General features: G+C 35.0%; 2 protein-coding genes and 3 non-coding genes across 5 annotated transcripts; 2 read left to right on the top strand and 3 right to left on the bottom strand.

Annotated features, from left to right (window-relative positions):
• Positions 1-10951: 10951 nt before the first annotated feature.
• TRNAW-CCA (transfer RNA tryptophan (anticodon CCA)) lies at positions 10952-11023 on the bottom strand. The gene has a single exon. It is a non-coding gene; the product is annotated as a tRNA-Trp (tRNA).
• Positions 11024-11786: 763 nt separating this feature from the next.
• TRNAR-CCU (transfer RNA arginine (anticodon CCU)) lies at positions 11787-11859 on the top strand. The gene has a single exon. It is a non-coding gene; the product is annotated as a tRNA-Arg (tRNA).
• A 21-nt stretch (positions 11860-11880) lies between these two features.
• LOC114349811 (uncharacterized) lies at positions 11881-18285 on the bottom strand. Its single transcript, XM_028300356.1, has 12 exons — positions 18130-18285; positions 17802-17976; positions 17436-17723; positions 17077-17351; positions 16624-16809; positions 16078-16368; positions 15399-15516; positions 14858-14997; positions 14415-14704; positions 13649-13861; positions 12815-13004; positions 11881-12131 (listed from the first exon to the last, which is right to left on the bottom strand). Exons 1-12 carry the CDS (start codon positions 18176-18178, stop codon positions 11986-11988), a joined length of 2361 nt encoding a protein of 786 aa, XP_028156157.1. The 5' UTR covers positions 18179-18285; the 3' UTR covers positions 11881-11985.
• Positions 12302-12375, top strand: TRNAT-AGU (transfer RNA threonine (anticodon AGU)). Its single transcript has one exon. It is a non-coding gene; the product is annotated as a tRNA-Thr (tRNA).
• Positions 18286-18376: 91 nt separating the features above from the next.
• On the bottom strand, positions 18377-20943 carry PIG-U (phosphatidylinositol glycan anchor biosynthesis class U). The gene is made up of 3 exons (XM_028300357.1): positions 20037-20943; positions 19606-19877; positions 18377-19519 (listed from the first exon to the last, which is right to left on the bottom strand). Exons 1-3 carry the CDS (start codon positions 20798-20800, stop codon positions 19266-19268), a joined length of 1290 nt encoding a protein of 429 aa, XP_028156158.1. The 5' UTR covers positions 20801-20943; the 3' UTR covers positions 18377-19265.
• Positions 20944-21418: the final 475 nt, after the last annotated feature.

Below are 21418 nucleotides of genomic sequence, written 5' to 3' on the forward strand. Positions count from 1 at the left end.
GGTTACTCTAAGCCTCAGGGTATCTTATTACAGCCAAATTCAATCAAACAGTAATAATTTCATATTTGGAATACTTCTGTTTTAATTTTTGAAATAAAAAACGTATTAATGAATGCATATTCCGCTCTCCAGACTTCCTAGACTCGCATGAGTTCAGGTGGCCTCGATGTAGAGTCGAAAGCACTTCGCTATTCTATTGCGCATATTGGTAAGTATATTATTAGAGTCAATTTGATTTGTGCAATAAATATGCAAACACTGTTCTCAAGTGTTCAGGTAATAATAGTTGAGAGTTCCTGGTTTTTTTGCTAAGTCGGCACAACTTGATAGCGTGGCATTTGAACGAGACGCGGCGCACACACCCGGCCAGGCCCCCGCGGTCGGCCAATCAGACCGCTCCACCGCAAACTATAATCAGTACTTTCAATGCATTGGACTAAGCAACCTTGAATGGAACTAAACATTACGTCAATCAGATAATAATTGTATTATTTGTAAAGCCCATCTGCCTAATCATCGTTAAAATAATTTTAGTTCTTAGGATAAGAACGCTTCTAATCAACGCGATTATTACGATTAGTGGTACGAAGTTCGGTGACATATCAAAAGCTTAGTAATAACAACCGGATATTTTTTTTGTAAAATTACCTAAATGATTGTTTGTTGGAACAAACAATGAATTGTCAGTTACTGCAAGTACCTATTCTGAAAGAAAGGTGTGGAGTATAATTGTCATTAAATCACAACGCGATATTGCATATTACCTTCCAATTTTATACGTTTAAGGCACACCCACCCCGAAATTGCCTTTCAGACGAGGGCTCTATTCTGATGCATTCATTGTTTAGCATCACCATCATTTATGGAACTAACAAGGATATAGATATTTTTACTGTTTGTTTGCTTTTCTACGATATTTAATACCTGTACCGTCATCAATATTAACTAGAACGATCACGATTATTCAAAGATAGCGTAAAGCACAATGTTTTGAGGAAAATGTTGTTCTACAGTGAATGGACAGGCACAATTTGCTTTGTAAGTAAAATACTGGACAGAATCTGCTATGACACGTTTGTGAACCAAAAATGCTGACTTTCAAATCGCACAAACATGAAAAATAAACGTTCGTGGGATTCGTGGCCGTAGCATCGTATCGTACGATTTATGACGATGCATCACGTGGTCTATCTAAACTATATTTTTGCTGAGCTACTTTTGATTGAAACTAGGTAAGTGTGTGTTTATATTAATTACTGCATCTTACGAGTATCATAAGGCAGTCATTCAACCGCCGTCCCTCCGCCCTTCAAATGAGATGTAAATTACGCTAACAACGTGTCGAAGGCCTGCATCAAACAAGTTTCAATTCATTCATTACCAACTAAAAAAGACAAAACAGCTAAAGTTGTCTGATTTGTTGTGCTTTTTTGTTCAGTTAAGCGAGTCTAAAGTTTATGATAGCTGTAAAAGCACCCTTTTAAAGGACGCTCTAACAAGAATAAATGATTCACGATTAAAATTTCATGTTCGCCTGTAAAAGTCGCATGTTTTAGTGATGAGATGGTCACTGGACGGACGCTCTGTCCGGCGTCAGTAGTAATTTTCCACTCTGCCAATGAATAATGAGGCTATGTTTATGAAACAATACGCCCATCGACATTGGACTGTGCATACACGGCGCACAGTNGAGCCGGATCACCACAACTTTCAATGCATTGGACTAAGCAACCTTGAATGGAATAAACATTACGTCAATCAGATAATAATTGTATTATTTGTAACGCCCGTCTGCCTAATCATCGTTAAAATAATTTTAGTTCTTAGGATAAGAACGCTTCTAATCAACGCGATTATTACGATTAGTGGTACGAAGTTCGGTGACATATCAAAAGCTTAGTAATAACAACCGGATATTTTTTTGTAAAATTACCTAAATAATTTCCAACAAACAATGACTTATCAGTTACTGCAAGTACCTATTCTAAAAGAAAGGTGTGGAGTATCAATAAATCACTAATAGGTACAACGCGATATTACATATAACCTTCCAATTTTATACGTTTAAGGCACACCCAGAAATTGTCTTTCTGACGAGGGCTATATTCTGATGCATTCATTGTTTAGCATCACCATCATTTAAGAACTAACAAGGATATAGATATTTTTACTGTTTGTTTGCTTTTCTACGATATTTAATACCTGTACCGTCATCAATATTAACTAGAACGATCACGATTATTCAAAGATAGCGTAAAGCACAATGTTTTGAGGAAAATGTTGTTCTACAGTGAATGGACAGGCACAATATGCTTTGTAAGTAAAATACTAGATAGAATCTGCTATGACACGTTTGTGAACCAAAAATGCTGACTTTCAAATCGCACAAACATGAAAAATAAACGTTCGTGGGATTCGTGGCCGTAGCATCGTATCGTACGATTTATGACGATGCATCACGTGGTCTATCTAAACTATTTTTTTTTTGCTGAGCTACTTTTGATTGAAACTAGGTAAGTGTGTGTTTATATTAATTACTGCATCTTACGAGTATCATCAGGCAGTCATTCAACCGCCGTCCCTGCGCCCTTCAAATGAGATGTACCTAAATTACGCTAACAACGTGTCGAAGACCTGCATCAAACAAGTTTCAATTCATTCATTACCAACTAAAAAAGACAAAACAGCTAAAGTTGTCTGATTTGTTGTTCTTTTTTGTTCAGTTAAGCGTGTCTAAAGTTTATGATAGCTGTAAAAGCACCCTTTTAAAGGACGCTCTAACAAGAATAAATGATTCACGATTAAAATTTCATGTTCGCCTGTAAAAGTCGCATGTTTTAGTGATGAGATGGTCACTGGACGGACGCTCTGTCCGGCGTCAGTAGTAATTTTCCACTCTGCCAATGAATAATGAGGCTATGTTTATGAAACAATACGCCCATCGACATTGGACTGTGCATACACGGCGGAGGTAACTCGATGCTGAATCCAGAAAATTCGATGACTACCAACATTCGAGGGAGTGCGATTGTATTTTCTCTAAGACCCTGGAAATGCCGATGGAAATGTTTTCAGTTTTGTTTGAAAATACTCGATTGGCACATTCATGCATATCCAAATTTTATTAATGGCTTGATTAGTTCGTTAATTTTGATGACTCCCTAAAAAAAATATACAACAAGAAATATCTCCTGGATATAGAAGCACCTTCTGCTGGTTTTGAGTGAATGGCAAAGGCTATCTTTGCCTAAGAAAATATAAAGGTAAAATACGAGAAATGAAAGTTTTCAGCAAGGGATATTATGAAAAGACTTTGATAAGAAATAATAAAGAATTAACGCAGTTACTTACTTGTTGACACTTTTATGTTATTATTCTTAATAGCCAACATAAGTACCCAATAATATATTGTAATAAGTACTTACTACAAAAACATGTTGTTTTTCTCACGTTTCATAGTTCCTTGTAGTTTAGTATACTGGTTTTGAGAACCTTGCTTTCACACGCGCTTGTTTGTTCAGCGAAGTAACGCACTTCAACCGAGTGTTTATTCCTTTTCTATTATTGCGAAATTTCATAAATATGAATTCATTATGTATTTTGTTTTATTGTGCAATCTTGTGAACTTTTCCAACCAGTTTAGGATATGAATCAGCATTAGAAAGGAAAAAAATACACATCAATCGACAAAATTGTTAAGAAGCTCTTTATAAATACATATTTTTTTCCAAATATAAATAACAACTTGACACACAAATAAATAATGATTCATTTTAATAATAACATTTTTTTGCGTTTATTTAACAAAAAGCAATTACTATTCAATACAATAATATTATTCATTAATAAATTACTATGTTAATGGAAAATCGTTAACTTGATATAAAAATTGTAAATTAAAATTATGTTATTAAGTGGGTAAGGGATATAAATATAATTCTTAGGTTCGTGTTAAAAATAGCTATACCTACTATTATTATGCTACAAAACATTTATACAACGAGAATTTTGATAGATTCAGACTGAAAAGGTGTTAGGTAAGTAAACCTTTCGTAGAATGTCATACGACGGAAGTATCCATGAAATTTTTCAGTTCTTGGGTTCTATGGATGTATTTAAAATTTCTGGCTTTCTTATTAAAACTAAGCACTTTCAAAAGTAAGTAGTGTTTATAATTTCATGTTACATACATAACATGAAATTCAGAGGATAAAGTACCTACTTGATGAACTCGTTAAGCAATTTAGTACCGAATTCTAGGGAGCTTAATAGACATTAATTAATGAGAGTCACGAGATGCAGGCTGATTGTAATCTGTTGTTTAATTGCCCATTCGTAACAATCTCAATACTCGCCTCATTTGCAGTACTTAACTCATTCGAGCTGTTAAACTTCTAAAACTATGCATAACACCATTAAAATTATCACTTGTGCTTAATACATTATTTATTCGCGATCCTATTTACTTATTTATTTAGTCCCCTTGACATGATCAATAATATCTTGACAAGTTTTCAATCACAGTTTTTGATACATACTTAAATTGGTAGGTGCTGTATACTCGTAGTCGTACATACTTGACAACTTTTACTTATTTTTTATTAATCTAAGTGTGTCGCACTTAGATTATTATTTTATTGTAACTATAGATCACTTTATACAGTGTAGAGTGGGGAAAAAATCTTTAATTGGACTTTGTATTCATAATTGGCTAATAAAGAACATACCAACATCAATTTCCTATATTTTTCTGTATTAAAATTATATTAAGTGTCAAAAGCACTGAAACAATAGGCTATTTGAGTTAGAACTTTAACGACTGGCAGAAACAATAAAATTAAAACTGAATTTCGTAAGTTCGTCATATTTATGATTGAATAGGCACTAACTCTTCTGTTTGTTTGTACATGCAAATGGGTGTCGTAATATTGTACCTTAATATCGACACGCATCGCCGTGTTAAATAAATTATCAAATACTCAGAGACCCTTGAAATATCCACCATTATCACATCTGCTCTTGACAAATATTAAAAAATACACTAGGTAGTAGGTATATTGAATATTTAGCATATCGTTCCGGTACTTACCCGTGGTTCTTTTACTGTCCGATAGAAACGTTTATCAATGCAATCAAGTGTACCTACCTACTAAGTTATGCCTTACTGAAACGCCTTAACAATTTCAGTATACCTAATATAGCATTTTCAGCATAGTTAGACCTATTATTAAATAAGGAATTTTTATTCATTAAACTTGTTAACACCATCGTAAACTGGTATTAAATGATTTCAGTAAACTCTACTATTTGTCTGGCAAAGGGTATTTTAATTAAAATACCTACTTACGAGTATAAGACAAACAAAAACGAATAAAATATTTCAGCTTTTCGTCCTGCTTATACCAGTAATAAGCGTATTTATACCAATCTAGAGGCAATCGGAAAATTCCACTCCTGATCAGCACCAATTATATCAATCTAGCAGGCGGTGGCGCCAATTCTGCGCCGGACCAGCTAACTGTCAGTCACGTAATCGTTTTGTTGCTAAGCTACTTTACGCAAAATTGTATTCGGTGTCATAGTTTTTAGAGCTATACCGCTAGTTTGAAATTAAAAAGAAAATGTCGAAGGGATCTCCGTAAATATTTTTTTCAACGCTGAGACGCCGACTGAAAAACTGTTAATCAATAAAAAATGTTAATCAGTATTCTTTTTTTAAGCAAAGCGATTAGCGAAGATTACTTTTTTCAAACTGTTTGTAATGGCACATCATGTATGGCATCGCATGTAATTTTAAATGTCCTAGTGACTCTACATATTTGTTAAATTAGGTCAAAGAAGGAAAAAAAAATGTTTATTGGCATGACACATCAATCTTAAAAATACAGCATAAGGTAAAGTAAGAGTCAATAAATAAACTAAGCTGGTTTTACAAGTAATTTGTATTGGACTTTGAATCAAGATACGCACTATGGACTTCAATTTAAGTTAATGTTTCTGTTATTTGAAACGCAATAACGCAAAGTCATGCAGTGTTTAACGTTTTCGGAAATTCTGCTGACGAACTTTATACTTTAGTTTCGTCATGAAATTCGTATGTAGAGCTGCGTTTTTTCATACTAACCAATGAAGTGTGATGTGCGTGAAGTGGCTGAGATATGATATATTAAAATGTAACGTAATAAGGGCTATTGTAACCATCCAGTGGTGAACTGAACTACAAAAAGGTAAAGGTACATAAAGTCTGTAAAGAGACGAATCTGCAGGGTAAGGTATCCAAATGCACACGTACCCTCACCCCAGGGAAGCCAAAACTAAATCAAAATAGACTGGAAAAGCTCATCCAACTATGTAATTACAAAAAGAGGCCCAAAGTACTCGTATATCCACCAAACATACTTCGGGCCTCTTTGTGTAGATAAGAAAAAAGATTTAAAGTTACTCTTTTAATTAAAATGTTTCAGCACTTTTTCAGGAAATTCAGTGAGTTTCAATGTAGTTTAGTTTTAATTTCATTAATTAATTCTTCATTAATTGAAGGTCAATGACGTCAGCGTGTAATAGAAAGTCAGTTCGGGCGTGCGTTAAGTCATGTAGCCGGGCGGAGGTGTGGCTGCGGGCATCGCACGCTGGCCGGCGCACGCGCACTCTTGCGTACGCGGGCCCTCTACACGGAACGCTGTGTGGGTGTAAGTACAACAAGCAAATAAGTACAGACTGTCCATCATAAAGAAAAGACCATGAATTATGCCTAACCTCTGAATAAGTCATGAAAACAACAAAATACATCGAGTATAGACCATAATTTTATTAAGGATCTGGAAAGTTTTGTAGATACATATTTCAAATCGCAAGCATATTATTATGAAGCACTGATATTATTGAATCGCATTTACGAGTAGATAAGTCAAATGTGTGCAGGTGTGGCAACGCAATCAGCTTGAGAAGTGCACATTCTGTTACTTGTTTGGTGGATGGTACTATCGCCTGCGCTCAGATACACGCCAACTGGCACAATCGCTAGCTCTATTGCATCAGCTGTAACTAATAAATTTCGCTGAATTCAAAGACAATATAGAATTAAGTAACACCAACACCACCTTTGTTTGTTACTTAATCATGTGTTAACTACTTAAGTATTTACAATTAACACTTTCAGGTTACGTAAACTTATTAACTAGTAATTGAATGTAATACAGTTACAACTTCCTTAAAAATTTAAATGCTGAAAGGAAAATTAATTAGCCAAAGTAAAGCAATATTGTGAAATAGGCTGATCATAATCTGAAATGAGTTGAGGTGTAACAGGTAACACACTCGTATGTATTTAGCATAAGTTTCAATCTGACGCAATAATATTCGTTGCCAATTTATCATAAACTTAAAACTGAGAAACAGGTAGTAATAATAAGCTGCTCTATTTATTACCTACCTACCTACATGGAAACCAAACTAGACATAAAATAATAAGACTCGGCTCTACATTTTTCTTCTCGCCTTGATCATTTAATAGCAACTGAGTTTGTTAGGTTGGTAACCTGTTTCATCATTGCTGTGTCCCTGATTTCTGCGAAATCCGTTATTAATATCCTTTCAAAATAAAGAACTCGTTTTTCCCGACTCTGACGCACTCGGCCGTTGGCAGCTTGTGATTGGCCGGCTCAACCAAGCCCCCTCCGCGTCATTCAGTATCGGTATCACGAACCGTAACTCGTGACTTGGCTCAGCCACGTCAAACTCTATTATTTTCTCTTTATTGTTACGATAATAATAGGTATTTTTTTCAATGCAAATGTCGCGCGTCGGGAAAAAACGATCTAATATTTTTGTTATTCAAATCAGAGTAACAAGCCCAACTTCCATTAAGAAATACCTACATAACTACTTTTGTATTTGTTAGGTATTCTTTTTATGGATAAAGCGAAATTGGTGTTAAAACTAGAACATCAGCCATTAATAATACATTTGCTGAAACTGCAATCGTGTAGAATATTGCGAATGTTATTTATTAATGAGTCATAACAATATTATGTTATAAGTTTGGTAATATTTAGGTATCTTTGAGTAAGCAATACATTTCTTTCCAAATTCACGAGAAAACTAATTATTCCATCAACATTGCATCAGTTTCACGCACGTGCTAGCAATACCATGGCCTTCAAATGGCATTAGTTACAGGTTCCAAAGCAAAACGTGCCGAATGGATGTGGGTGTGTCCACTTAACGGACACTGAAAAAAGCTCAACGAATTAGATTTTTTTAATAATTCTTAGAATTGCTCAACTTATAATTATTCCTGTTTCTTGGAAATCATTATGGGACATTGAGGTCATTTCCTAACAGTTTCATCATTATTTGAAAACGAGTGCCTGCACTTTGAGTCCTATGTAGTCATTTTATTTAATATTATGCAATTATTTTTTATAATAATAATACTAAAAATACATAATGAAAACTAGGTATGTTTCTTCCTTTTCTTGGCGGGTAGCAACCTCCCGACGCGCAAATCATTTTAAATAAGCGAAATGCGACGGACACACGACAGTGTTTGTGCGCACTTCATAACAATGAGGGTCAATTGAGTCGAAAAGTTCGCAAAAAATCTTAATAGGCATGATGAATTTACATTTGGGACGTTAGCCGTTTTGCGTCAACTGTTTGGGGGGTGACGTCACTGGTTTTTGTCTCCATTATGCAGTGGACTTGGTAACAAGCAAGGTCATAAAAACAAATCGAGACGGGCACGCAAGCCAGACAAAAACCAATAAGTACCCATCAAGGCCTTCATAAAGTTTTCAAATGATCATAACACATAATTAACTATACTTGTTTAAATACCGTTATGACTACTATAAAAAGAAACCTCCATTGTTTTAATACTACTTCAATGCTGAAAACATTCAATTGTGCTGTCTCTACGTTAAGTTGTACCAAACTAACTTTACCAACTTAATAACCCAACTAGTTACAAAATATGAGGAATTGAGGACTAAGTGTTAATGTTATTCCCTTCAGTAGAGAATACAAATTATCCTACCTTACCTACTAATGTAGAGTTTCATAACAGGAATTTTTAACGCGTAAAGAGCCCAATTGTTAATTATTTCAGTTAGTTACATTGTTCAATGTTCATATCTAATCAAATAATATTTTTAAATAAGCAAATACATAATATTATGTACTCGTATGTAGGTAAATATACCCTACATATCGTAATTATAATTAACAAACTTACTACCTATTTCTTTTAGTCTAATACTTACTTTAGTAGTTTCAAAACTATTTATGTAATTTATTAGACCCTGCTTTATTCCAGATCAAGGTTGTGTTTACTATTCATAATTTATAAGTCCCCAACTACCTACTTAATTCAAAATTACCTCTCAGTTACCTACGTTCTGAAAAAAATTTTCACTCCTGCTTTTATTTTCCAACTTATCCAAGTTTTTACTTAGTGCTTAACCTATTTGAACAGATTCGTGATTTAACCAGCCAGGCTATAATTAGTATTAAATAAAAGAACATTGAATGGCTCATAAAAAATATCTGAGTAAGTACAGTCACCCACAATCACTTAACGACCTCGAAGGCGTACACAATCAAACCTTCAACGCACACAGGTAAAGATAGAAGGTGTGTTCGTATCCATGCACAGCACTCGAAGTATGCAGGAAAGCACACAAGGATATTCGCCTTTGTATGTTGGCTAGAAGTCAGTACATACAAGAATGCGATTCGTTTGAAAAGCAGCGCCAGCGCAGACACGCAAGCCGGTCACCTGACCGTCTCGACTACCCTGCATTACCGAAACGTCACTTTAGAGACCTCGAGGAACACAAAAATATGTCATATAACCAAAGCATAGGACTGAAATTGCATCATCCCTGCACATTCTCGTCATAACATCGACTAGACACTGCCAGGAATGAAGATTTTCCAGTTTCCAAATGAAATGCCGTATGGTTTTAAACGGTTAGGATATTTTCAACTTTAAGTTGTTTGTTAGAAGGAGATTATTGCAAGCATATTTCTAAGCATTCATCATGACTAAGGAAGAAGTTCCACTAAATCAGTGACGCAAATGCCACTCCTCTTTTATGAGCCGAAAACAAACAAAAGTAGGCGTGCATGCAAGAAATGCGTACCTGCTACCTAATCTTTTCTTATCATATGAGTTTGTAATTATTATTGAATGTAGCTTATGTAGCATATTACTTAGTAGGTGTAATCTATGGACCTAGGTATTTAAGATAGCTGAAAGGACAATGGGCAAAATGGTACCCGGCTCCAATAGATATGAATCTAGTATCGTTTGAAAGGTCTTACCAAGATGAACAACTTTTACTATGACCACCAGCCTCAGATCTGGTTGTGTACGAAGATATACATACTTTTTTGCAGAATGGTACCCGGCTCCAATAGTNCTTACAGCGTTAATAGGTAGGTAGGATATCCTATTTAAGTAGCCTAATCTATTTTTTTAATTATTCCTGTAGAAGAGTATAACACGTTTAATTAGTGAAGTACAGTACCTACTAATTAAAATTAATTTTTATTCTTTTCATTACATTAGTGTTTAGTAACTTGTTTTCCATAGACTTTCATAGTAAAGCAACTAACTTGCATTGAATTTTTCTTAATTGCTTTTGATCCATATTGCAGATTTCGTGTTACAAAATGTATTCGATATGATTAATTATTTACCTATGTTATCTACTCGTATGTAGAGCAGTTTGCGTCCAGAGGTTTATAAATTCAAAATAAAATAAAATAACAATTACAACACAAAAACACTTCTTGGTTTCTTGCGTCTTCGTCTAGTCTGGGCTATGGAAATTGACGCATTTTGAAAAAAAAATAGGATTAAAAATATTTTTAGCAGATAATTATGAAATTATATACTGCTCAAAATGATCTTATTGATATGAAAAAAAAACATCAAAAAGTAGTTTGACCCCGACGTGATTTGAACACGCAACCTTCTGATCTGGAGTCAGACGCGCTACCGTTGCGCCACGGAGTCGATGTGAAACCGGACGAAATACAAACTTATAAATAAATTATGTAACTTATTAGTAGTACAATTTTTTCAAAATATAATGAAAGTTGAATAGTAAGTTCACGAAATATTAATTTATTTTTAAGAACATTTTATATCCATCACAAAAACTTTCAAAGGATCAGAATAAAGATAACAACGCCATCTAGTGACTGTTATAAATATGAGTGCTCTTGCCACAGGAAGAATGCTGTAAACAGCAGGTAATGAAACAGGCAAAAATTTTCGATAGGTGGCACTTTACCGTACAAGTATGTTAAAAACTAAAAGGGGGCGCTGATCTTTAAATATCGGTGTGAATGTGATGCTTTAATAAATTCATTAAATTGCCCGTGTCTATTTTAATTGGCTTTTCTGCCATAACGTTGTAATTTCTTACCCCAATAGCTTTGTACATCTTCAATCAGTCACAATTTCACAAACCTCTAAAATGTGCTTGAATCTGATAAGCACAACATAGATTTATTTTATTTGTTTTACTAATTGACATACACTCTTTGTTGTTACTATTGGAAGAAGCAAAGCTCGGGGCTTGTATTTACAAGGGTTTTGAGTGTAAATAGTTTTGTATTGCTCTGTTATTGTATTCTTCTTTTGCAGACTGGAATGAATTGAAACTATTCAAAAAGTTATCTTTCTCGTCACCGCACCTCAAAATGGCATCGAAATAAACTTATAATATTATCATTCTTAATTTATCTACAATAATTTCGACCACCATCCTCAAGCCCCTGTGGCCTAATGGATAAGGCATCGGCCTCCTAAGCCGGGGATTGTGGGTTCGAGTCCCACCAGGGGTACATGCTTCCTTTTTGGCCCAAGTTAATTAGCATTGCATTATTTGAAAAAAAAAAATAAAAAACATTTTGTATTAAAATGTATAAAATGATAATTTATTGTTTTTTCACAAATAACAAAATGCATTTTCAAGATATTAAAAACACGATAACCACTAACAGTACAAAATAAAATTTAATTCGCACTATATTTGCTGCTCCACGAAGAGGCAAACATCTTAACCCAGAATGTCGAATGTAGTAGCCAACTTGATGTGGCAATCGGCAGTCATCGTCTGAAAGAGAAAAAATCATAATGTTTCTAGTCTAGCATAATTTCAAATATTTACCATCATTTTGTTACATTGCGTGAACAATGATGTACAATGTAAGTACCTATTGAATGTAGATGCATCTTTATATTTATGCTTATCAATATATCATTATTTTCGCCGCTTCACACATCGGCGCCGTGGCTTAGTTGGTTAAAGCGCCTGTCTAGTAAACAGGAGATCGGGGGTTCGAATCCCCCCGGGGCCTATGGCATAATGGTTGTCATTACTCTTTTCTTTTTTAAATTAAAATATTTAATATTTTTTGCATTGTATTAAAACTTTTTGTTTAAATTATTCATGACTACTGCTTGCACACTCCATTTAAACAAACAAAATAACAACATTGAAGTATGAAGGTGTAGTTAGAAGTTAGAGTCACACGTTTATCAACCGACTTCAAAAAAAGGAGGAGGTTCTCAATTCGACCCGTATGTTTTTTTATTTAAACTTTAGCACACATAGAAACAATGCACTGTGGCGGACTTCATGCCGGATGGCATTTTCTGCCAGTCAACCACGGGTCATTTGATTTTTTAAAACATTTAACTATGGTTATCAACTTCTACATTCGGCTAGTAGAACAGGTCCACGGCGTTCCCCAAAAGATCTAGTAAAAAAGTAAAAAATTTTGCATTGTAACTTACTAGCACAAATATTTCCCGATGTAGACGCAGCAACGGTATAATAGGCAGGTATACAGAAGTCGGCGGAAGGGCACGGGTTAGTCAGGTTGAAGACATGGGTCTCGCGCTCAGGGACAGTTTGACACGAGTGGGACTCATCGGCGCCGCGCCAAGAGCACACAAGTAGCGCGCCTTGTCCATCGTTGCGAATCTGCATCAATAGTTTTCACTTATAACGGGGTCTTGCAACAAACATAACTTTTACAAAAAAAACTTGTAACGGTCCATGTTATTTGATTTCTCTTATCAGATATTTTTAGGGCGTAATTAACTGCAAAAACATAGGAAGAAAGGAGCAGCGCATCGCCTGTTTAATTTTAAATTTTAATGTTAGTAAGTACGTATACTTTTTGAAGGTGTTGCAGGCTTCCAACTCTTGCAAGTTATGGACGTATATTTTTTAGTATAGTCCATGGATTGATATCAATATTTTGAAACTGATGTCAATATTTTAATTTAATTCTAATATTGGTTAAGTCATAGAGAACCTTGAACCATTACGTAAGAAACAAACAACATCACGACTTTCTACCAATTAATTAAGTAGGTAAAGTCACATAAAGTTTCGTTTGGACTAGTACTTACTTATAAGATGACAATATTGATATTAGTTAGTACAAATAGTTGTTGTAAAATTGACTATGACTTACTAAAAATATAGCGTCACAAGTTTACAACACATCTTTATAGTTTATTTTATACTTATACAAGCATCATTATAAAACGCAAAACCACATTCTTTTCGTAATATTTTGTACCTACATTAGTGATAAGAACAATTCTTTGAATACTCACTTGAATATTGATTAGAGGTTGTAGTCTGAGATGAAAAGGGTGTATCCGATAAATCACCTTGCGTTCTGGCAATACAAAGTCCTCGTATTCTACTTGGTCGAAGGAGCTACCGTTGAATGGACAATGGGGTCCAAAGATCCTGGTCGGTATCACACTTCTTACCACCGAAGCATCTACAGCCTCAATTACAGAAGCCACGCTCGTTGATGTTGTCTGGAATAACCAAGATACAATTAATCATTTCCAGTATTTTAAACACATGTTATCACGGATGTGTTACCATGTGACTTATTAACTTTATGCTATCAGTTAATGATATACCTAGGTATTCGTACATTAGTTGGTACCTTTAAGAACAGATATAAGCAATGCCTTTATGTAACTGTATTTACTTTAGATAAGTAAACAGACTTCTTGGAAGTATTGGGTTATCGAAATTTCCACAGTACCATGTTATTTAATTAAACATTGTATAATTATAGATAATTCAGATTCAGATAAAAATGTTTTGCCTGCCTTGGACTCGTGTGACCTAGTTTTATATTCCCCCTCATATTATCTTTGTTACGGTATTTAATTGTCCACAACAAAATTTATACAAATATTATTATGAATTTCTTATTGCGTAAGATGGATTTCGTTGCAGTTTCTTTTGCCATTTTCTTTAATAAGTTACATTTATCTACTGATTAATGTAACTTGTTCGTTAATTTGTGTTATGCATAGTTGGAAAACAGTTTTACTGAATTTCATAAATAACTATTACCGCAAGAAACAGTTCCGAGTAATCCAAATACTCATTGTTTATGTTCTGAAAGTCGGTCAGGTCTCGTGCTGCGTATACGAAGTAGACGTCAAAAAAGCTGGTCCTAAGGGAGTGCATAAGAACCGTGGCCCTTTCCAACTCAGTGCCTGAGGGTCGGTCACTTGGGCTGATGATGAGCATCATCGTGCTAGGTCCAGCGCTGACTTGCAACTCGGCCTCCTCCAAAGTCTTCTCGCGAGAGATTCTGATAGATCTTGATATGATGTTCGGGAGATTCAGACGATTAGGCCCTGCGAATTATTTTAACTTAATTATTCTGCGCATTTTGGATTAGGAAGCTTCAATAACGTGATATTTCGTGCGAGTGACAGCAAGGGTAAAGGCACTTAAAAAAACAAGCTCTAACGAATATTTTCTTTCATGGCCACATATTATTTACATACATGGGTCAGTATAATTGGCGAGGTAGTCGAAAACTGCTGTTAGATTGTTGCAAGGTGGCACTATCCACTCGCCGGTATTCCCATGAAGCAGCGCCAAGGAGCTGCGCTGCAGATTGATCTCCAAGGCTCCACCAAGCCACCTTAGAATGTTAAATTCGTATTTTTGAAATTGTTATTATTATGATATAAATTGTTATTATTAAGATATAATTATGTAACTTATAATGAATATTACAACATACTTTAAGGTTCCAAGTATGCACCTTTGCATGATTCAATAATGCTAAGAAATTGCTCGAACAGTTATCGAGTAATTTAGATAAGTAAAGGTGAAATCTAGAGTAGGTATATTCGTAATGTTTATTATATCCTGTTTTTTATTTATGAAGCATACGCGACACCTACTCGTATTTAGACTTACTTTAGTGTAATATCTACCAGATAAAGTACTAAGAATGTAATGCATTATGATTACGCTAGGTGGCGCAATTTCCTCAACATTAACTTTTTAATTTTAATTGAAAACAATTTATTAACTCACGACATAAACTGTTCGACATCATATTGTTTCCAGGCTCCATCCGTGGCCACCACCATATCGATGACCGGTACGCTGATGCTAGCATGGCAAGCCAAATGATTCTGACTTAGGACGTTCGCTAAAACAAAATTTAGATAAATCCTCGCATCTCTGGCTAATAACTTTTTAACCAGCTGACGACCTTCGCACGAGCTAGATTTAGTACCGTAATAATAACAACTATCTCATAGGCCTAGATTGTACATCACGAAAAAAGCAAACCATGTTGACCTTGGTGAGAAAAATATAGAATGTTGCCTGACTATTGGCATTTATATAGGTTTCTGTCACCCAAAGGCTGTTGTCTTCGTACCTAGTTAATAATAATCCTCTAAAAAGGACTCATAATTTGGGATGGCTTGATTTACTTACATTTTATCAAACCGATTAATAAAGCGATAGTGCTGCCACCATCACGTTTTATTGTTTTTTATAAACAACAAAATGTTCTTTTGTGCACTTTTGTAGAAATGAAAAAGACTATCCATGGAAATATACCTACTTTAGTATCATGAAAGTACTCCTGCAAGTATCTAACTACCTATCAGAATTGTCACCATAGTAATTCATGTGCCTATCTTTTACTGTTAGGCCTTTGACTCATTAAAAATACTTACGATTAAGATTTTAAGATACTAACGAACATAGCTGATGAAAGCTGCTACAGCTGCCTCAGTTATCCTGTCCATTTCGTCACCTGCCACATACACAGTGATCTGCCTTAAGGCCAGCACTCGTGCGAACCTGGAAGCCTCAGTCAGAAGCATTGGGCCCGTAAACAATTGGTTGAACAACGCTTGCCGATTGCACGCCTTCACGCTAGGGTCGAAAGACACGCCCTCGTGAGAGTAGTACATGTCCAGGATCTGTGACAGACGCAAGGTGCGCCTCTGTTCCACCCATTTCGGTATGAAATTTGCTAGAATCAGACCTGGAAAAGTAAATGATTTATTAGTTTTTCCCAAATTCCTCATAAGTCGTCGTTTACAGATTACTGATAATATTAATTTTATTTGAAGCGTTAATAAACGCCCAGTTGTCAGCAAAGGAAACTGGGTAGATCTTCCATAGAAACTCATGTTATTAAACAGATAGTACTAGCACAGTTAATATAATACTAGGTTGGGATCAAACGCATTTCCTATATTTTTATGGTGACCAAATCAAGAATTAAATGAATACCCACCATCGACACCTGCAAGCATTTCCGCGTCAGTAAAATGCCAATCCACATTCGAAGCATTCCTTGGAAGTAAATAAAAATCTCGAGGCAACAGAGTATCGTTCCATCTGTTGCTACTTCCAACACCAAGCGCGTGGGCCACCGATCCTACTCTTGGGCCCTGGTTAACTACAACTTCAGCTAGATCACCTAAAATAAATATCAATGTTCGTCACGAATATTGTATGAAATTATAGATAAAAAATCTTTTTGAAGTTCTCTTATCCCTCATACATCCTGCAAGTATGTATTGTACAACTCAGGGGCATTTGCTTACAGCACAGCCACATTCAGGACAAGTTACCTAATGCATGCAAATACCTAATGCCGAAGGTATTTACAAGGAAGGTATTTAGGTACAGGGCTATAAATTTTTGAAATTCGATAGGAATTTTAACAAATAAATCAACGACATACCAGCTAGTGTAGCAACCCACACGTTACTTATATCTGGTACTGCAGGCTGCTCCTCTGCATTAAAAGCCTCTATGTCCTCATACCACTCTTGCTTCGCTAACACCATGAGAGGCTCCGATATGCCCGCCTTGAATATGTCAGCGTTCAGAATATCCGACATTAGAACACGCTGGGGCTCTAACGACGCTGCAACTGCTGCTACCAGAATACCTGGAGCTATTGGTCCCCAGTCTGTTTGTATGACGCCTTCTTCAATCGGACATCTACTGTGGATCCTACAAATTTATTTTAATTTATAAAAACTAGGCTTTTCTATTAAATTAAGTAAGATAATGATTATTAAAAATAGAGTTACTGACCTACCAGAACTTTGAGTCGCCATATTTTGCCTCTGCTGGGCTGACAGTGGGCAAGCAATGTTCTCATCTCCTCTCTCCCACTGTCGCACAGATAAACTCATCATTCTATGCAAGAGACATTTTTCTGACAAGGACAGTATGTCATCCACTTCTAGAAGATTCTGGGTTGGCAGAAACAGGTCCATGAGAATCTGGTACCTATGGAACTGGAAGCCTCCAGCTCGAAATGGTAAAACAAATTCTGTTTCTACACCGCTCTGGGACTCTTCAACGCCATCTAGCCTGATACTGAAAAAATAATATGGGAGGTGAGTAAATAAAGAAACCATAAAAATAATACTGATAAAAATTATGACTTATTGATACCTGCGGAGTAACGAAGTACTAAATAGTTTAATATCAAGTCTAGAACTGAGTTCCAGTTTTCTCAGTAGGGAGATGTAGACGTCCAGACGTTTTGGTGCCATAAGAGGCGGTCCACCACCTCTGTAGCATTCTTGTAGATTAACCGGGATCCTTGGGACGATAGCACTCTTGCACACTATGCACAAAATACGAGTATTGATATTTTATAAATAAACTATAAAATAAATCCAAAAACGTTTTGCGTGATCTAAGCACGAAAACATTTCATAAGTACCGCTCTTTAAATTCGTCACATTATTAGAAGAAAAACTGAACAAGTGTTACTTACATGTAAAAAGTAATAGAGAAAACACGAAATTAAAAAATATGCTATTCATTTTATATGAAAAAGTTCATCATTAATTTAGGCCAAACTAAAACACTAGACACATTGTATTACGCTTGGCGTGTAGATAACAACTGAATACGGGAATGATAAGATAGTGAATCATTGAGAATACAATTTGCGACAATCTTCACACCCGATTTATGCACCTTGACTAAGGTGACTTATATTATGAATAAAAGTACAATAGTAAACAAAAATCGTTTATTTCATGACAACACATATGTGAAACCTTAATTTTGTCTTTAAAGCTATTCTAGATAAGAATTCTAGATAGGTGCTAGATAATTTTGTATGACGGTTTATCAAAATTATCATTCAACTACATCTTTGTTAAAAAGATTATATGTGTTTACCTAGATTAGAACTTGCCTCTAATGAAGTAGAAAAATATGTAAGTTGTAAAAAATAAAGTTTAAATACAGACTAATAAATTCTTTCATAAATGTAGTCTAAGCAATATTTTATAGCATCTTGGCCATTCACTACATTTACAAAAATTATATTACATTATAATAATTTGCCATTACAATCTGGAATTATGGAATGAATGAAATTATGTAACCAAACAAGATGTATAATTATGTAATACCAGTGTAATATTACATCTATATCTCAAAGCAGGAATTGAAACAACCAGTCAACCAGTAAGACTTCAACCAAACTTGCTAAATTACAATTCTATATTATATAACAGTCTTTGATGGTAATCTAAAATAATCTTATAATAAAATAAATACCATGATAACAATAGTGATGTTGATATTAGAAATATTAAAAGTTATTATTTAACAAACCTGCATCTACTTAATACATAATATTTATAATATACAATCTGGAATCAAGAACAATAATTATTGAAAGTTACCAATTAAAATTGAAGTTTATTTTATGACATTCAGAATACAAATAACTATTTATATGTATTGATAACATTAACATTTCATTATACATATTATTATCTAGTCTATTGTTCTTTACTATTATTACATTGTAATTATAAAATAAATAGTAGATAATTATAATCAATACACATTTGTTCTTTAGTAAATGCCAGAAATCAAGCTTAATTTGTAGATTTATTGTAAAACTAATTTTGCTGGTTTTCCATCAACTTGCCTAGAAGAGCCATGTTTGAGAGTAAATTCTCGCTTAATGTATGCAAATAGCAAATCAGTTATCAAGAATATCTGTGCTGTAGCAAAGGATAGAGTCACTCCGAAGAAGAAGTTGGCGTTGGCAGAGCCGGAGTATATCCAAAGATGCCACACTGTTGGTCCCAAGGCTGACGTGATAATGAACGCACATCCCACTATGAACTTTTGTTGCATAACTGAAACATGAAAAATACATTTGAGTCTCTCAAAGGAATATTAATTAATATAGTATTTTTGTAAATGGTCAAATAATACTACATACATGTAAAAAGATGCTTCCACATTGGCAACAGAGCCAAGTAAAATCCAACATCGCCGATACAGGGATAAGATCTGAATATAGTTGACAGTGCTATTAGCACAGTAGCCAAAAGTACAGGTTCCTTCTTAAACCGCAATGTGAGAGGAACCACATAGAGGGCCAATGCATTGATTTGAAATGCACAAACAAATAACAGCCTAAAGTGCTCGAACATCTCTGTGAAGAAGTACCAAAAGAGCCCAATGTTCGGTTTCAGGTCTGGCACTGTGAGTCTGAAACAATTAAATGATAAATTAATACTAGAAATATTTATCAAGCAAATAATGGAAAATATGAATTAAATCAGGTTATGCCAGAGAAAACACTATTCAATAATTTTAGATTACTTAACTACTTTATGTAATTTGGTAGTATGGCTATATTTTACTTACATGAATCCATATGTATTGTAGACATAGTCATAAGATCCATTCATTATGTATGCTGATATGTAGATGAGGAATCCCCAGCAGATAACAAATACCAACAGTGTTCTAATGTATGAACACTTGTTGCAGCCATTGTTTACATCCGCCAACAATATAGAAATGGGTACTATCAGAAGTACTGGGTACAAAGCTTGGTGTGTAGCCAGGGCAATAAACACACATGCCAACACTCGGTAACCACTTGAAGCGCCCCATAAAGATGTCGCCACCAACAAATTCTGTATTACAGTTGTAGTCATCGCAGCACAGTTCAATACTGAATATGGATTGAAAAGGTAGACAGACAGCACATACTCAGGCGCTTCATCCAACTGAGCATCATTTAGAAGCATTGTCTTTGAATCATCGGCCGTGTCGCTCAAATGTTTCTCTTGAGACATCTTGAATATTCTTATGAAAGATTTAGATGTTTTGTACAGAAGATATGCTGTTAGCAGATCCAATATTGTGAAGATGAGTGGCAATAAGAATGGACATCTCTTCATTAGAAAGTGGAAGAATATCAACATCAACGGCGACTCGTGAAACGCATCTCCAGCGTAGGGGTTGATACCTTGGTCGTATAGGAATACACCTTCAACTAATCTCTTCCAGGAGTTCAAAGGAGTGGCAATTTCAACTCTATTAGCTATTGTTTGCCAATAATCTAAGTGAATCAACCAGTACCTCACCAAACCGGCGACTAAGAATTTTATCATTTTCGCCATGTTTAGTTTTGCATTATTTCACGATTTTTATATGTGACAAATTGTAGTTTAATATTTTTCTCTTCTTCAACTCAAAATTCAGAAACGATTTACTTTGGATCAGTAAAACATTTTGTAGAATTCAATCATAGAGAAAAGTAATGAATTCAATCACCAAACCATAAAAATTATCACCACAACTGACACTGACAAATGAATGTCAAAATAAGTAAATGTCAAATACAGTGGGTCCGATTCTCACGGTCACAGTTAATTTTGCTTTAAACATATTTTAGGCGTTCGGAAGTCGGAACTCGGAAGTACCGATCTGTCTCATCTGTGGTGCCGAGAATATTGTGCACGCATTTTCCCCATCTGACTAAAACTGAAAAATTCTTAGGCCTAACCTTTGAAGGTATTTCGCAAAATAGTTTTTGCTACTTTTAATACCACCGCACACCAGTCCGCCGACTCTTGGAGTATGAGTATTCTTTGGCCGACTGGATTCAGCTCATTCAACACTAGTGCGAAAACATAAGGGTTCGAGCAAACTGCGAGCAATGAGTCGACTAATAAGGGAGAAGCTACACGGTGCGGTGAGGTCCGCATATAAAAATCAATAATATTGCATCCTCCTTT

The sequence above is a fragment of the Ostrinia furnacalis genome, unplaced genomic scaffold (assembly GCF_004193835.3).
Source record: "Ostrinia furnacalis isolate ACB-3 unplaced genomic scaffold, ASM419383v2 OfSCF0710, whole genome shotgun sequence".
Taxonomy (NCBI): Eukaryota; Metazoa; Arthropoda; class Insecta; order Lepidoptera; family Crambidae; genus Ostrinia; species Ostrinia furnacalis.

Bases quoted from the DNA above. Each gene is read 5' to 3' on its own strand.
- LOC114349811 (XM_028300356.1), bottom strand. From the start codon at position 18,178: ATGAATAGCATATTTTTTAATTTCGTGTTTTCTCTATTACTTTTTACA. The intron at 13,005-13,648 runs GTGAGTATTCAA...CTATTGATGCAG, and splicing joins AACCTCTAATCAATATTCAA to ATTCGCAACGATGGACAAGG. The intron at 12,132-12,814 runs GTAAGTTACAAT...TTTCTCTTTCAG, and splicing joins ATCGGGAAATATTTGTGCTA to ACGATGACTGCCGATTGCCA.
- PIG-U (XM_028300357.1), bottom strand. From the start codon at position 20,800: ATGGCGAAAATGATAAAATTCTTAGTCGCCGGTTTGGTGAGGTACTGG. The intron at 19,878-20,036 runs GTAAGTAAAATA...TAATTGTTTCAG, and splicing joins TACAATACATATGGATTCAT to ACTCACAGTGCCAGACCTGA. The intron at 19,520-19,605 runs GTATGTAGTATT...TTCATGTTTCAG, and splicing joins GTGGAAGCATCTTTTTACAT to TTATGCAACAAAAGTTCATA.